The sequence below is a fragment of the Carassius auratus genome, chromosome 3 (assembly GCF_003368295.1).
Source record: "Carassius auratus strain Wakin chromosome 3, ASM336829v1, whole genome shotgun sequence".
NCBI classification, from domain to species: domain Eukaryota; kingdom Metazoa; phylum Chordata; class Actinopteri; order Cypriniformes; family Cyprinidae; genus Carassius; species Carassius auratus.
The window spans coordinates 17,211,001-17,226,363 of NC_039245.1; the positions used below are offsets into that span (position 1 = coordinate 17,211,001).

Genomic DNA, 15,363 nt, shown 5'->3' on the forward strand with positions numbered 1-15,363 from the left:
ATCTTTAATATAAAAATGTGAAGAATTACATTATAGAACAAATTACACTGTAAACTGAATTATTCATAATAAAAGTTATTAAAGCCATTAATGTGTAAAAACCTGAAAATTAATAAAATGTAAAATCACTTGATAAATGTCAAATCAATGGATTTCTTTCTTAATAAGATTAACTTTATATTTAAAAAAGCACCAAACATCCTTTCCATATTCCTCAGTTTTATTTTAATAACATAGTCGTTGTACAGTGAGGATTACAGAAACCCCGGACACCTCTGCATCATCATCATTCACCTTAACATACAAAACACGTTTAATATCACATACATGAAGAGGAGGGACAGGACACGAGCAGATTTCCAGTACGTCGAAGGCTTTCCGAATCATATATTCCACAAGTGATTTCAGAAGTATAAATACAATTCCAGGCTTATTTATTATTTATTTCATTACTTTATATCTGTTTAAAATCACTATTCCGCATCTGCGAGAGGCCAGACCTCCACGCGTCCCATCAGATACGTGTGTGTGTGTGTGTGTGTGTGTGTGTGTGTGAGACAGTAAGAGCGAGACAGAGAGACGAGGGTAGGAGGTATTTTACAGTGGAGCTTGTATTGAACACCGCTGTGTTCTCGTGTGTTTTCCTGGTTTAATACTGCCGTTCTGTGAGAAAGCAATGCGTCTGGTCTCAGTCCACGTACATGGGGGAGCTGGGGGACGTGGGCATCTGATCCAGGATCCTGCAGACGTAGCTGGCCACGTCTACCGTACGCTCCTCGTAGATCTGAATGAAGGGATGTTTCTGAGAGACAGAGAAGGGAAGAGTTTACTTCAGTCTTATTCTTCACAGTTTCACATGCACGTCTTAAATGAGCTGTGCTTTTATAACATTTGAAGCATGATTCAAAACCAGACTAAATTTGCTGAAACACCTAAAATGACACGAGCTGACCTCATGATAGTTCATATTTTATTTTGTCGCCTCAACAACTGTCAGATTTAAGAGCCATGATTCCTGCCATCTTGGAAATAAAACTTGGATAAATTAGGGTGTGATTTCTGGACTGGGAAGAGTCACTAAAATTAATCAAATATAGGACATGGAAGTTTATACGATGAATATACTTTTCTATTATTATTATTATGTTAAACTTTTAAATATTTTATTAGGTAGAAATTGCTAAGAAAATGCTATCTGTAAATAATAATAATAATAATAATAATAATAATAATAAAATAATAATAAATGTAATTCTGAAATTACTGAATTTAATTATTATTATTTTTGTTGTTATATAAATTATTTTAATTATTTAAGTAAATTCCCACTCTTTAAAAAAAACACAACGTACAAATTAATATAAATATAAAGCTATATATATATATATATATATATATATATATATATATATTTTTTTTTTTTTTTTCAAATGTCAAGCTTTTAGGTTCATTTATAATATTCATAAGGGAAAGTGCATTTATTATATTTTTGAAAATTAGTGACAAATTATTATTTTTTGTGATCTCTTAAATAATATGAGATCATATAAAATAACAACAACAACAACAACTGTTTTGTTCTTTTTTGTTATTAATGAGAATATTTCCTTTAAAAAATCATTAATAAATACTATTCTAAACAAAAAAGAAATGTATTACTAAAATAGCTACTACAACAATAATTTCATGAGTTTAATTTACAAGAATTACAAAAAAATGCTGTTTAAAAAAAAAAAAACTTACATACCCAAATTAGTTTCCTCTTTATTTTAAAAAAATAAGTAAAAATAATGTACAGAGACAAACTGCAAATTCTAGCCAATTAAATAAAGCAGAATTTCCATGATCAAGACTTCATAGAATTTTCTCCAGTTCTAAATATGAAAGAATTCCCTGATATGCCCAGGTTTACCATTCCATTCAAACTTCACCTCAACAACCCGTTTATTATCAGAGAAACAGTGTGTGGCTTCAGCAGGAAACAGGAACTCACCAGAAGCTCTTTGTACTTTGGCCTTTTTGACTCGTCCTTTGTAAGGCTGTTAGAAACAAACAAACAAAAATGAGCAGCTTTAATGAAAACCCTTGAGGTCAGACTGACAGGACGCTGAATCTCCAGCCCGTGCAGTTGCTGTGAATGAGCAGCAGGAGGCGCTGTGTGCATCATGTGATCGCAGGATAAATCAGAGTAATTACTTCCCTTGAGCTGAGTCAGCAAACTCTGACAAACAGGAAAGGCTCGTGTGTGTGTGTGTGTGTGTGTGTGTGTGTGTGTGTCTCTCACCACAGGTTGACGAAGTTGATGAATTTGGGGGAGAACTGTCTCTCCTCTGAGCTGCTGAGCTGCGGCGGGTCGCCCTTCACCACCTGCGTCAGCTGATCGAACACGCTGTTCCACTTTGGGTAGGGGAAGCGTCCTGTGGCCAGCTCATACTGCAGCAGAACACACACAAATCACCTTCAACATCACACAGACATCCCGTCGGAGATCACATGACCACACGATCACTCGACTCCCTCACCAGTGTGATTCCCAAACTCCAGACGTCTGAGCGCACATCATACCCCTGTCTGGAGGCGCTGGGGTCTATCCTCTCCGGCTGAGGGAGGCACACACAGACACATGAGACACATGGCCTTCATGCATTACAAATACATACATTAAGCAGCTCTTAATTTGGCATGATGCATGCAATACTAAAAAACTATTACTATTATTATTACCGTTTATGATGATGATTAGTTAATGATATTGTTTTTTTTATTAAGAAATAAATGTACTCCAATGTTTGGAACAGATTGTTCTGCTGAAGCACTGAATCATATTAAACAAACAAACAAACAAAACACTTTATTAAGCAATAAGCAAAATAAAATGAAAAAATAACTGCTGAGGTTAAAAGCATTTTAAAAGCTGAATATTTATTGAAATGAAAATGGATTACTTTTATTTCGCTGCTCTTATTTTAGCACGAATCATCAGTGTATCTTATTCTTAAGAACACTTATGTAATATTTACCATTATTATTATTATTATTTATTCATTTTATTAATAAAAGGTCATCATTTCCTAGTGTATGTTATTGAAACAGAAAAAAAAGAAGTATTAATATTATTATTAGTTTTATTATTATTGTTATTATTAATAATAATAATAATAATAATAAAAATAAAATTTTCCTTCATTTCTGAATCATTGTCGTGTTTCAGTCAGAAATACCTCACAATTTTGAGGGTACATGTGTCGCAAATGTTGTCTAATGATTCACTGTCAGAACTATTTTCATTGTCAAGACTATTTCATTTATTAAATTTGGCATGAATCAACAAAGCATTTATTCTGAAGTCCTATATATATCATAACCCTGAGACCATGGGTTCATTCATCAGTACACACACACACACACACACACACACACACACACACACAGTGATGAAATGTCTTGCTCTGAATAAAGTTCAGCAGGGTGCTTTTCCAGAACATCAGACTGTCTGCTTCACCGGCCCAAACACAACCGAAACAGATGTGCTCCCGACACACACTTCCGTCCACACAGCAGCAGGAGTGTGTGTGTGTGTGTGTGTGTGTGTATAACAGCTGTGAGTATCGGTCAACACACTGATGTCATAATGCAGTGTGAGGAATCTCCGGGGAGGATGATGATGAGCTCATGGCTCAGATTAGAGTATGACATCATCATCATCACTGCAGAGCGGAGCTTCATTCAGACGCTCCTGCACTTACATCACTCTCCACACACTCGGCTTCACAAAAGAGGAGAGGAAGTTACTCAGTTCCTATTTATGGAATTCACTTTTTTGGCCAATAATTATGAAATAAGTTGTTGTTTTTTCTAAAAATGTTACAAAAAAGTGATCAAAAATAACACTGTTATTAAAAATAAAATAAATGACTGAATAACACTTATTGTAGCAAAACAAATTATGTCTGCATTAATCCATGTTCAAAAAAACATTATTATAAAAACATTGTAATATGGAATAAAAACTTAATTTAACATGCATATTTACTATGTTTATTATATTTATGTTTATCTAAATAATATAATAATAATAATATAAAAGTGTGTGTGTGTGTGTGTGTGTGTGTGTATATATATATCCACACAAATACAAACACACTTTTATTCAGCAATCATGCATTCAATTTATCAAAAAGACATTAATGACATTCACAATGTTGCAAAAGGTTTCTATCTAAAAAAAAGAAATGATGCTCTTTTGATCTTTCTATTAATCAGAGAAAGAATCCTGAAAAATAAAATGTATCTCAGTTTCCACGCAGCAGCACAACACTGATAATAATCAGAAATGTTTCATATTAGGCTGATTTGTGAAGATCATGTGACACTGAAGACTGGAGTAATGATGCTGAAAATACAGCTTTGATCACAGGATTAAAATAAAATTTTAAAATGCATTAAAATAGAAAACAGTTATTTTAAATTGTAATAATATTTCAGAATTTTACAGTTTTTACCATGTTTTTAATCAAATAAATGCAGACTTTGTGAGCAGACGAGACGTTCTTCTGTTCAAAATCATTTAAAAAATCTTTTCAACCTCAACATCTGAATGCTAGTGTTAATATACGAATATAGAAATGATGAATCTTACTGCCATGTACGGTCTGCAGCCTGCGTCCCTGGTTTTGGCGATGGAGTCGACCAGCTGTCCGCTGATGCCAAAATCACACAGCTTAATGTTGCCTTTCCTGTCCAGAAGGATATTCGATGGCTTTATGTCTGCGGAAAGACCATGAAAGAGCTTCAGTCTGCGTAAAACAGAGCTCGTTCATACCCAAACCCACTTACACCTCCTCAAGAAACACATTCTCATCAGACTGCCTCTCTTACCTCTGTGAATAATTTTCAAGTTTTCTTTTAAGTGGTTAAGTGCTTTCACAGTCTGAAACGGCAGCGAAGAACAAAGAGCGTGTTACTGAACGCCTCGCTCGGGAAACGCCAAAGAAAACTGAACAGATGACAACTCACAGCTAGTGTTATCTTCCCTAAAATCTCCTCGGGAATCACTTCGTCTAAAGAGGAATAAACGTATTTGTAGAATTTGTCGAAGGAGGTAGACATGAGCTCCATGCATATCCAGCAATCCCCCTGAGGAAGAAGCGTTGTGAATCAGAAACACTCTCTTAAAAACATGAGACGGCTTGCCTAAAACCACACACACACCTCTCTGAAAAGAGCCCCGTAGAACTGGACGATGTAAGGACAGTCGCTGCTCCTCATGACCACATCCAGATCCATGAGCAGCTGCTTCTGTTCGCGCTCGTCCACCGTCGAGCGGATCCGCTGTCACACAAACACACGGATGATAAGAGACTTCTATTCTGGGTTTTGGATCTAAAGCCTGAAGCACAGCTGCCAGCGGTCAGTAACCTGTGACGCGTGTCTTACTTTGACAGCCATGATCTGTCCGCTGGGTTTGTGCACCATCTTGTTGACGGAGCCGTACGCTCCTCGGCCGATCTCGCCGAGATCCTTCAGGTCTTCGGCTGTGAAGTCCCAGTGCTGCTCCGGAGAGATCTTCAGCTTCCCAGACGACTCGATACTGTGTGTCCGCAGCCGCTCTCTGGAAACACACACACACACACACACACACGCTTGTGAAGGCCATCGTGGCTGAGGCTGGAAACACACGGTCCACAGAAGCTCCAAAACTCACAGGCTTTTGATTAGGGGTGCAATTAAATATCCAATAATCTGATGACTATTTGAACCAATTTGGATAGAAAAAGCTAAAAAACAAACAAACAAACAAACACAGATCCATTTCACTGGGGAGAGCAATGTTATGAACAGGAGACGTTTAGCTTGAAGCAAGCTTAAACTATTTAATCCACTCCACTCCAGCCCATCGAATAAAAGCCAAAAGCTGCATGTTTGTGAGAAACTAATGCATCATCAAGATGTTTTTAACTTTGTTTTTAAGTACTCTAGCCTTAATATCTCCTTCTCCAGTGAAAGAGTCGTCTCATCTGAATCAGGAGTGAAATATGCACAGATCAAGCACTGTTTAATAAAACAAAAACAGACCAAAACAGTGGATTTTGAAGTGAGAGGATGACAGGAGATGGACCTTTTTCACTGGAAGAAGTGTTATTATGGATTATAGACTCGCATTTTAGCTAGAAGCAAAAGTTAAAACATCTCAATGATGGATTTGTTTCTTACAAACACAGCTTTTCTCTTCATTGGACACTAACTGAGTGCTGTGGATTATTGTGATGTTTTTATCAGCTGTTTGGACTCTCATTCTGACGGCACCCATTCACTACAGAGCATCCACTGCTGAGCAAGTGATGCAATGCTACATTTCTCCAAGAAACAAACTCATCGACACCTCCGATGGCCTGAGGACGTGTACATTTTCAGCTATTCTATTCTTCAGCAGTTCATTTTAGGGTGAAAGGGCCACGAGATGGTCTGTACTCACATGTGTGGGTTCTGGAAAGGAAGTCCGGCCGTGTTCAGAGTGATTCTGGAAGTGGGTTTGATTGGAGGATTGGCAAAATTTAACTTCAGGGCTTTACGTTTACCTGACAGAGGAGGAAGAGACCGTCAGGTTAAACACCACAGTCATTTCACGCCCAAATCAACACACTCAGACAGCGTCAAGATAAAGTTGCAGGTGTATTTGGTTCAGGTTGCCACAGGATGAGATCTCTAACTAAACCATGGAAGATGAGGGAGGGTCGTGTGAAGAGAGACATGCACAGGAGAGGAACCAAAGAGCCAGATTTCCTAAAGCCATCAGGACATCTTCATCACACGATGTAGAAAACACATGGAGGGTGATGATGGCTTTAGCAAACCTGGCAGCAGAGGACAGGGACTGCGTTTAACACGACTGAATCAGCACATCTTTCCCCAGATACATCCACTCGAGGCAGACAACCGAGGGTTACAAAGATGTGATCACATCCGGACACAAAACAGAAGATCCAAATCAACATCGGAAGAAAGAAACTTAACTTCACCACATGCAAAACCCAACATAACCCAAACACAAAATGATGCATGAATCTGTAAATCTGTATGGTTTATTCAGAGAGTGAGGTGTGCTTCATAAGCACTAACAATACCCACCGCAAAAATAAAGCCAATCCAAACAACGTGGGAGAAATAGTAATCATAAAAAAACTGAAAATAAAGTTTCTGTAATTATATTTGGGGAACTGAACTTTTTATGCTGTTCAGGGCTTCTTGATATTTAATCTGAACAAATTTTACTAATTACTACCTGAGAATTATTTCTGCTAAATGCATCAAAATGCATGATCAAATAAATTATTTTGGTCCGTTTCCACCTAAATGATTTCATCCAAAACCAAAAATAATTTTATTTTTTACTGAAACACAGAAACCACAAAATATATATATATGACCCATAAAAATAAAGACGCAAAATGTGAGAAAACTAATCGAACACTAAGGTGTTTTTGTAAGGAATAACATAAGACTGCTTAATTATTAACCATCTCTTTAAATGAATAACATTCACATTATTTTATATCAATTGTACACCAGTATTTTGAACAGTAACCCTATTCAGCTTTTCCTACTGCTCTTTGTTCAAAAACTTTAACTTTATCGTTACCGAATGATATGAAACATTATATCGTGATTATTTTTAGCTATATCGCCCAGCCCTAGCGAATAAGTGAAAATTACACGACAAAAGAGAAATGAAAACAATGTTAACATAAAACAAACAACCCTTTAGATTCATGGAAGTAAGTGGAAAATGTGAGTAAGCACCTCTCTGTTTCCCCTGCACCGCATGAATCCCAACATTTCAGAAACCTCACTTCATGTGCGTCCATGTCCCAACAAGCTGGTGTTTGCTCGAGATGCTCATGCCAAAAACATCCCAGCAGTGCTCAACACTAAACAAAATGCAGACCCCAGAAACAGGGAAGACAGCTACAGCCCCCAAGGCAATGTTGACTGCACCGGTTAGTAGAAAACCCCTCCTAAAACACCCGAATCAACCACCAGCAGAGCTTCCATTACTGTGTGTGAACCACTGATCAGTGAGGAAAATACATGCTTGATTATCACTGAAGAGATCTTGATCAAGTAAAGGCTGGTTTTAATTTCAATCAAATGAAAGTCAGGACCAATCGACTGTCCCGGAGTCAATATTTTTGCCCCAAAGTCAATGGAAGCTCCAAGCTTTAGACTTGTGCCGATTTCTCACAGAGCTCCTCTTTATGTGCTCGTCTGAAACTGATGTGTGGAGATACGGGTTACAGTGTGGAAATACTGACTAGTGCTCGACTGATTTAATGACTTGAACTGAAATATCTAGAGAGAAGGGAGGATGAAATAATTCTGATATAGACATAATAATACAATCTGGTGATGAGAATGAGAGAAAAACTTTCTCTGCACAATAAAGTACTTTTTTTTTTTTTTTTAAGTACATTAACATTCAAAAGCGTGGGGTCAGTATGATTTTTTTTATGCTTTTGAAAAAACTATGCCCACCGAGATTATTATTATTATTGTTAAATATTATTGAATAATTACTGTATTCATAATTTATATTGATTAATATCATATACATTAATATATTAATTATAAACTGCATTACATGTTGAATTATATATATTACATGCAACAAAAAAAAAATACACTGGTAAACTAAACATGTCTGTTAAATACAAATGGCATATAAATTAATGAACAATTAGATTATTTAATTAGTTGTCATTGTAATAATAGTAATACAAAAATAAATTTAAAAAAATAATAAATAAATAAATAAATAATAAATAAATAATAATAAATAAATAATAATAAATAAATAATAAATAAATAAAAAACTAAAAAATAATAATTAAAAAAATTATATATATATAAATAAAATTAGATTTCCTGCTATACAATTTTTTCCTTTTTATTTTTTTACTGTAGCACCTTCTTAGTGCAGTCCATCAAAACTATCACGATGTATAAGAACTCAACTAAATAAATAACTGAATTAAGCATTAAATAATTATTTGCATTTTTTACATCATGGCAGTAGTTGTTGTTAATTTACTAATTAAGGTACGTGATTGCTTTACTCTTTTTCTTTAGGTAACATATTTCTTTATTATTATTATTATTATAAAAACAATAAAGTTTTCTTCGTATGTTTATTTTGGTCATTTTGGGGTTAAACACATCAAATGTTCCACCTTCTCTGACATGATAATGATAGGATGCGGCTCGTTGTGTCCTAGACCAGCACAAGTCTAGCAGAAACCGTGTGTGGATGGATTAGTGTCGAGCAGAGGACAGGCTTCCCGAAACCAGCAAACAGACACGGCTCAGAAGGGTTGGCTTACTTTGAGGAGGTCCAGACAGGTTTATCTGAAACCCTGGTGGTGAGAAGAACAACGACACATGGTTTGATCCGGAAAAAACACCTTCATCTGTTTCAAATCCACCTAAACCTGCTCTTCAAAGCAATGAAGCATCTGAAGCTCGCTCAAACCAAACCTGTGTGTCGGGATGTGCATCAGTGAACCGCTACACATGAGAGATGTGTGTGTACATGCAGAGGAGATTCACACACAACAGCAGGACGCAGAAATGAAGACGGCAAAACAAAAATGAAACCATTCAGATATAAACAACAGTTGTTCTGGCTCTCACCGTGGTCCGGCATCAGGGAGGATTGTGGGAAAGAAGAGGCAAAGAGATAAAATATCATGAAGAGAAATATCGAGTTTCATTGCTTAAACAACAGATTTAAAAGAATCCGTCCAGCTGGAACGTCAAACTGAAAAAAATAAAGTCAGGGTTGGAAAAGAAGTCACGTTAAGATTATTGCATGACAGACACAATGAAAAAAACTAAATTTGGAAATCTGAAATTGCTAGTAAACTTAAAAAACTTAATTACAAGGTATCACAAGCAGCACGTCAAAATCAAATGTAACGTTATGACGCTGAAAGACTGTTCTTGTAAAATGCACTCCATTATTCTTATTCAAAACGTATTAATGACATTAGACAACAGTAAGGAAGTTTTGCAACAATGATGCACAAAAGTTAAACGTGTCATTTCTTACGCAGCTGGCTTATCTGAACACAAGAACGCAGAGATTAACTTCATAAATCATGTGAAGATAATTCATGCACTTCCTCTTCCAGTGTAAAAGCGAAGCCGGTGAATAAACCTTCCCAAACCAAGCCAAATACAGGAAATACAGGAATGATGGTGTGGTGGACGAGGAGATAATGGAGAGCCACAGAAGAACAGAGAGAAGAGGCAGGTTTTTACATCCTTCAAACTAGACACATAGTCTTTATAACTGTATAAAGAGACCGAAACCAATGCAGAACAGCATGAAAATGAATTATATAAAACACTAGTTCTACACATAAACCAATCAGGAAACACACCAAGAAGTGAATCTCTCAAAAAACATGTCAGCTTCATATTCACACCAAAATCTGGTGGGAAAATGCATTATGCATAATTCTCATTACTGTTTCATAGTCACTTTTATATAATCACCTTTCAGTTTGCAGCCTGTATCTTTAACCACTGCACCACACCACGTCCAAAATAAACCACAGAGAGAGTCACTATTATCTAAATGACTCATATTCAATCATGCATATATCATGTGGTAGATTGGGTCATAAAACTACCCAAATCACAATCATAAACATGTTGTGATTTATGCTTTTCAAAAATGCGGGCCAGGGGGATGCTTGGGGGTTCAAGGAAAAGTTTTGAGATAACCTGTTTAAAACATGTAGAGGTAGTAATGATCATTATAATAAATTATCATAATTGAGTAGAAGTATAAATAACAATAGGATGCAGTTAAATAAACATTGATTAAAATAGATGAATTAGTAAATAGGTAAATAAAATAAGAAATACAAATAAGAAAAGAAGATATAATTTTTATATATATATTTTTAAAAAATCATTTTTAATAGTAAAGTACTAAATGTGTGGGGTGGGGGGGTGAACACGTAATAACTTAACAGAAAATAAATATTTTCTTATAAAAAAAAAATACTACAGTATAAATTGGGGTTTCCAATAAACTAACTTATACAGTATAACGAGAGGATTGTCATATTTTGGGGAACCCAGGCATCTCAAATAATAAAAAACCCTTGGTTTATGATATTTAAATCATACAGATTAGCGGTGATTTTACTATTTTTACTAAAATTACGATTTTACTAAAATTACACTGTCTAACAGTGTAATTTTCTTCACGAAATCAGGTATTCGTATATCTATTGTCCATAAATAACTGAAATACCATCTTAGTATTTACATTTATTAAGAAACGACACTTTAAATGCCCCTCGCATTTACCTGAAGTTCGCATTAGCATTATTGTACCGCTAGCCACCAAGCTAAAAATGTCAACAAACTTCAACGACAGTCAGAATCCAAACGATGACATTAAATCAATAATTATAACATCAGCTGCGACATGGACTTAGAAAATGTTAATTTAGACTTGGGTTAGTAGTAAACAATGCAATTATCACGCTGAGAAAATGAAATATTAATGGGCCTGTCCCTGTTTGACTGAAGCTGTTAGCCGTGCGGCTACAGGACACTGAAGTTACAATAAAACTACTCGTGAAGAGCAGATAAACAGATGTTACTAGTTTAAAACACACACTTGAGAGCGTGTAAACGCGACTGTAAGTCGAGAGCTGAACTTGTATTGCGGTATGGTCGAGTCTCAGGTGGTGTGTGTACACTGTCACCGGGAGCATGTGCGGTTCGGCTGGTTCTGACCTTGCATGCTGCTCATGGTGCTGCTGTGCTGGCTCTGGTTCGGGTGGTGCTGCACACTGCTGCTCAGGCTGGAGGCTGCTGCAGGGTTACTGCTGGGGCTGGACGTCGCCATTCGGGTTTGACTTCCAGCAGCCAGCGCTGGGCTGCAATCATAGACTGGCTGCACTGCAGAGACAGAAACAGAAACAGCAGAGTAACCTACAGCGCGCGCTCGCTCGCTCGCTCGCTCGCTCGCTCTCTCTCTCTCTCTCTCTCTCTCTCTCTCTCTCTCTGTCTCTCTCTCACATTAATGTCAAAGTATTTTACCTGTGTACAATACAAAACATGATTGAACCATCAAAGTAAAAAAGAGACAAAAAAGAGTAATAGAGAAAATAAATTAATAAATACAATAAAATCTCTTGCACACTTTTGTTTACTTAAGATTTTTGATGATTCAATACATTGCTTGTACATTGACTGTATTTAATTACCTTGTACCCACATGTGCAATGACAATAAAGTTGAATCTAATCTAATCCAATCTAATCTAAAGAAGAATTTAAAGTAAAAAAAGTCTCTCTGTCTCGCGTGCACACACACACACACACACACACACACACACACACTTGCATGTAGTTTGCAAGAAAAATATTAAATAATATATATATATATATATATATATATATATATATATATATATATATATATATATATATATATATATATATAGATAGAATATAATAGAATAGAATAGAATGAGATGGAAACACTGCAGAGTAAACAATGGGGCGAGGAGATTTTACATGCATAGAAAAACATTTACAAAATATTTTTTCCAAAATTCATGTTCAAAATTCATTCAGATTCATAAGTGTGTGTAATATGTAGTACTCTCTGAATCAGTTATGATTACATGAATAATGATGGCGATAACTATTTGTATTCAGTATTATAATCATATTTTATTAGTGGTTGGTTTCAGTGTATTAATTAATTTATTCAATAAATTTTGTTGTTAATCTAAATGTTAATCTAAATGACTGAATGAATCACAGTGTCATGGACTTCATTTCCCACAATTCCTAGCTTTATCCCGTGGGCCGTCAATGTCATATCCGGAAAACCGTACAGTTATAAAGTCCAGTGTTTCGTTTCAGAGAAATCTTGATAAACTTCTTTGTATAAATGCACAGGAGTCCAGATGAAGAACAGGATGAGTGTCTCGTGCTCTCAGATCATCTGGAGAGTTTGTAATTTATTCATGTCAGTGTTTTTCTCGCTGGCAACTTATGTGCAGGTAAATGTCACTTTCAGCTTTATTTGCACACACTGAATGAGCGATGATCATCAGATGAAGCTCTCGTTTATGTACATATGAAGTCATCAGTGATAATTAACAGTTTAATCGCTGATTTGTTTGATTATCTTCAGATAAATGATCCGGATGCTGTTTTGTGGATGGTAAGACTCAAATAAGAAACATTTCTGCCGCTTTAAACACATGTATGCGCCTTAGATAGGTTAATTCTGTGTTTGTTTCTGCAGGTCGGTTATTCAGTTCCAGCTGGACTGTGTTTTCTGCTTTTCTGTCAACCACAAATAACAGGTAAGAAAGTGAAAAGTTCATCAGAAATCAAAATGAGACGCGAAGCTGCCATCTAGTGGAGGAGAAATATTAAAAAATATCACGTAAATAATGGAAATACCGTATAAAAGTGAAAGTGACTTTGTGAATAATAAATAATAAATGTGAATATTAAATACTTTTGTTTTACATAGATTTGCTATTGTCTGTGTTATGTAAAATATTTTTACAAGCATGTCATACATCACAAAGTCAATAATATGCTATATTTACTTCATTTACCACATAAAGCACAATGTTTTGCATTAAAAAGACAACAGGAAAGGGGAAAAAAAGGAGTGAACAGAAGAGAAAGAAGGTAAAAAGAGGAAAAACTACTTTCAAAAAATATTACATCTTAAAAATAAATGTTAATTTGCATAAATGTATTAAAAGTGTTTGAATTGAAAGACAAAGTATAAATAAAAATACAAAAAGTCAATACAAAAATGTGTGCAAACAAATTTATGTAAAAAAATATATACAGAAGACACAAGACATGAGTTTAGTCTGCATGTATTTTTCTCACAAAATGTCACTTCTTGGAGACTATGGTAGATTTTAAAGTTATAAATTCATGTATGTTATACTCTTTCCAGAGTCACGCTTCTGGAGGAGAATAGCTGATCTGCATGTGCTTGTATCCTCTACGTTCGGAGTCATTCTGGGCTGGAAACTTTATAAAGAGGGAATTACAGACATTTTCCAGCAAGAGGAAGGAAGGTAACAACCATTCAGAGGAGTTCTGACTAATATTCAGTTACATTAGGAGAATAAAACCGATTTATTTCATTTATTGCATAATCGTTGCTGTTAGGGAATGTTCTGGACTCATGCTGACGGTCTTCTGGCTGCTGTTGTGTCGACATTCAGGAAGGTAAATGCATTAGTTTCTGATTTGAATTATTGATTGTGAGTGTTTGTTAATGTTTCTCAGCTGTATTAGGATCATGAATGTGTGTGTTTGGTCCTGTAGGAGTTCTGTGGGCTCTGTGAGGATCTGCACTGCTGTGGGAATCACTGTGTTTCCCTTCATCACATGGATCTATTACTACATGAACACAGAGCTGAGGAAACACTGGCCTGAACACTGTACGACTGCTCTCTGAGGAGAAGAACAACACTCGAGAAACCACATCTCAACTCGGGATCAGCAGGACATACAGATGAACTAAACCTGGAAAATCACTTCTGTTTGTAGCTGTTGTGTCTTTAAATGGACTTATACTTTGGCACAAAATGACTGAAAAGAAATGTTGAATAAATAAGCTTTTAACATTGCAAAATAGACTCTCCAGACTGTTGAAGTTGGTTTACGGCTAGGATCAGGTAGTCTACAGCTAATTACAACTAGTCTTAAAAGCAAATCATCATTACATGAATGTAAAAAAATATGATTCCACAATTAGCAATTCATTTAGAGCTACTTAAAAAAAACAATTGTGTTGTGCCTAATGAAAGGGAGCTTTGCAAAGACACACAGACTCCTTGCACAAGGAGGGCATAACATAAAAGCTCATTACAAAAGAGACTGGCTGTTCACAGAGTTCTGTGTCCAAGCACATTAATAGAGAGGGGCAAATAAAATACACAAAGATTGAATGAAATTCTGCCTCCTCGTTATTGCAAACACAATTACATAACTTAAATAGTAGTAACAACCAACTTAATTTAAGTTTCTTTACATATTTAACATATAAATACATTTAGATGAATACATGAACATTTATAAAGAAGAGTCCATAGAATTGATGAGAAACAGAAAATGTATGAGGTAGGTTGTGGGTGATAAGTCACAGACACATGACTCTTCTCTGGCTGGTGCTGCTGAGTCCCACGCAGTCTAAATGAACGGTAGTGTATGTTGTATAGGACATTTCTGATTATCGCAAGCAAACATGTCATCAAGCTCTTCAGGCTGTCTGTAAAAGCACAACAACACA

At 35.8% G+C, this 15,363-nt stretch overlaps 2 protein-coding genes across 6 annotated transcripts; one reads left to right on the forward strand and one right to left on the reverse strand.

Moving 5' to 3' along the window:
• Positions 1 to 199: 199 nt before the first annotated feature.
• Positions 200 to 12,032, reverse strand: map2k4a (mitogen-activated protein kinase kinase 4a). 5 transcript variants are annotated; one of them, XM_026221259.1, is made up of 12 exons: positions 11,815 to 12,032; positions 9,378 to 9,410; positions 6,476 to 6,578; positions 5,437 to 5,611; positions 5,212 to 5,331; positions 5,017 to 5,136; positions 4,879 to 4,930; positions 4,640 to 4,767; positions 2,523 to 2,600; positions 2,285 to 2,433; positions 1,994 to 2,039; positions 200 to 802 (listed from the first exon to the last, which is right to left on the reverse strand). In XM_026221259.1, exons 1-12 carry the CDS (start codon positions 11,924 to 11,926, stop codon positions 689 to 691), a joined length of 1,230 nt encoding a protein of 409 aa, XP_026077044.1. In that variant the 5' UTR covers positions 11,927 to 12,032; the 3' UTR covers positions 200 to 688. The 5 variants fall into 5 exon arrangements, with proteins under 5 accessions (XP_026077044.1, XP_026077063.1, XP_026077054.1 ...); XM_026221278.1 differs by lacking the exon at positions 9,378 to 9,410 and having other exon boundaries at positions 6,476 to 6,566; positions 11,815 to 12,031; XM_026221269.1 differs by lacking the exon at positions 9,378 to 9,410 and having other exon boundaries at positions 11,815 to 12,031.
• An 847-nt stretch (positions 12,033 to 12,879) lies between these two features.
• On the forward strand, positions 12,880 to 15,011 carry tmem220 (transmembrane protein 220). Its single transcript, XM_026222024.1, has 6 exons — positions 12,880 to 13,093; positions 13,228 to 13,257; positions 13,342 to 13,402; positions 14,020 to 14,143; positions 14,238 to 14,297; positions 14,397 to 15,011. The coding sequence occupies exons 1-6, from the start codon at positions 12,998 to 13,000 to the stop codon at positions 14,527 to 14,529; spliced, it is 504 nt and encodes a 167-aa protein (XP_026077809.1). The 5' UTR covers positions 12,880 to 12,997; the 3' UTR covers positions 14,530 to 15,011.
• Positions 15,012 to 15,363: the final 352 nt, after the last annotated feature.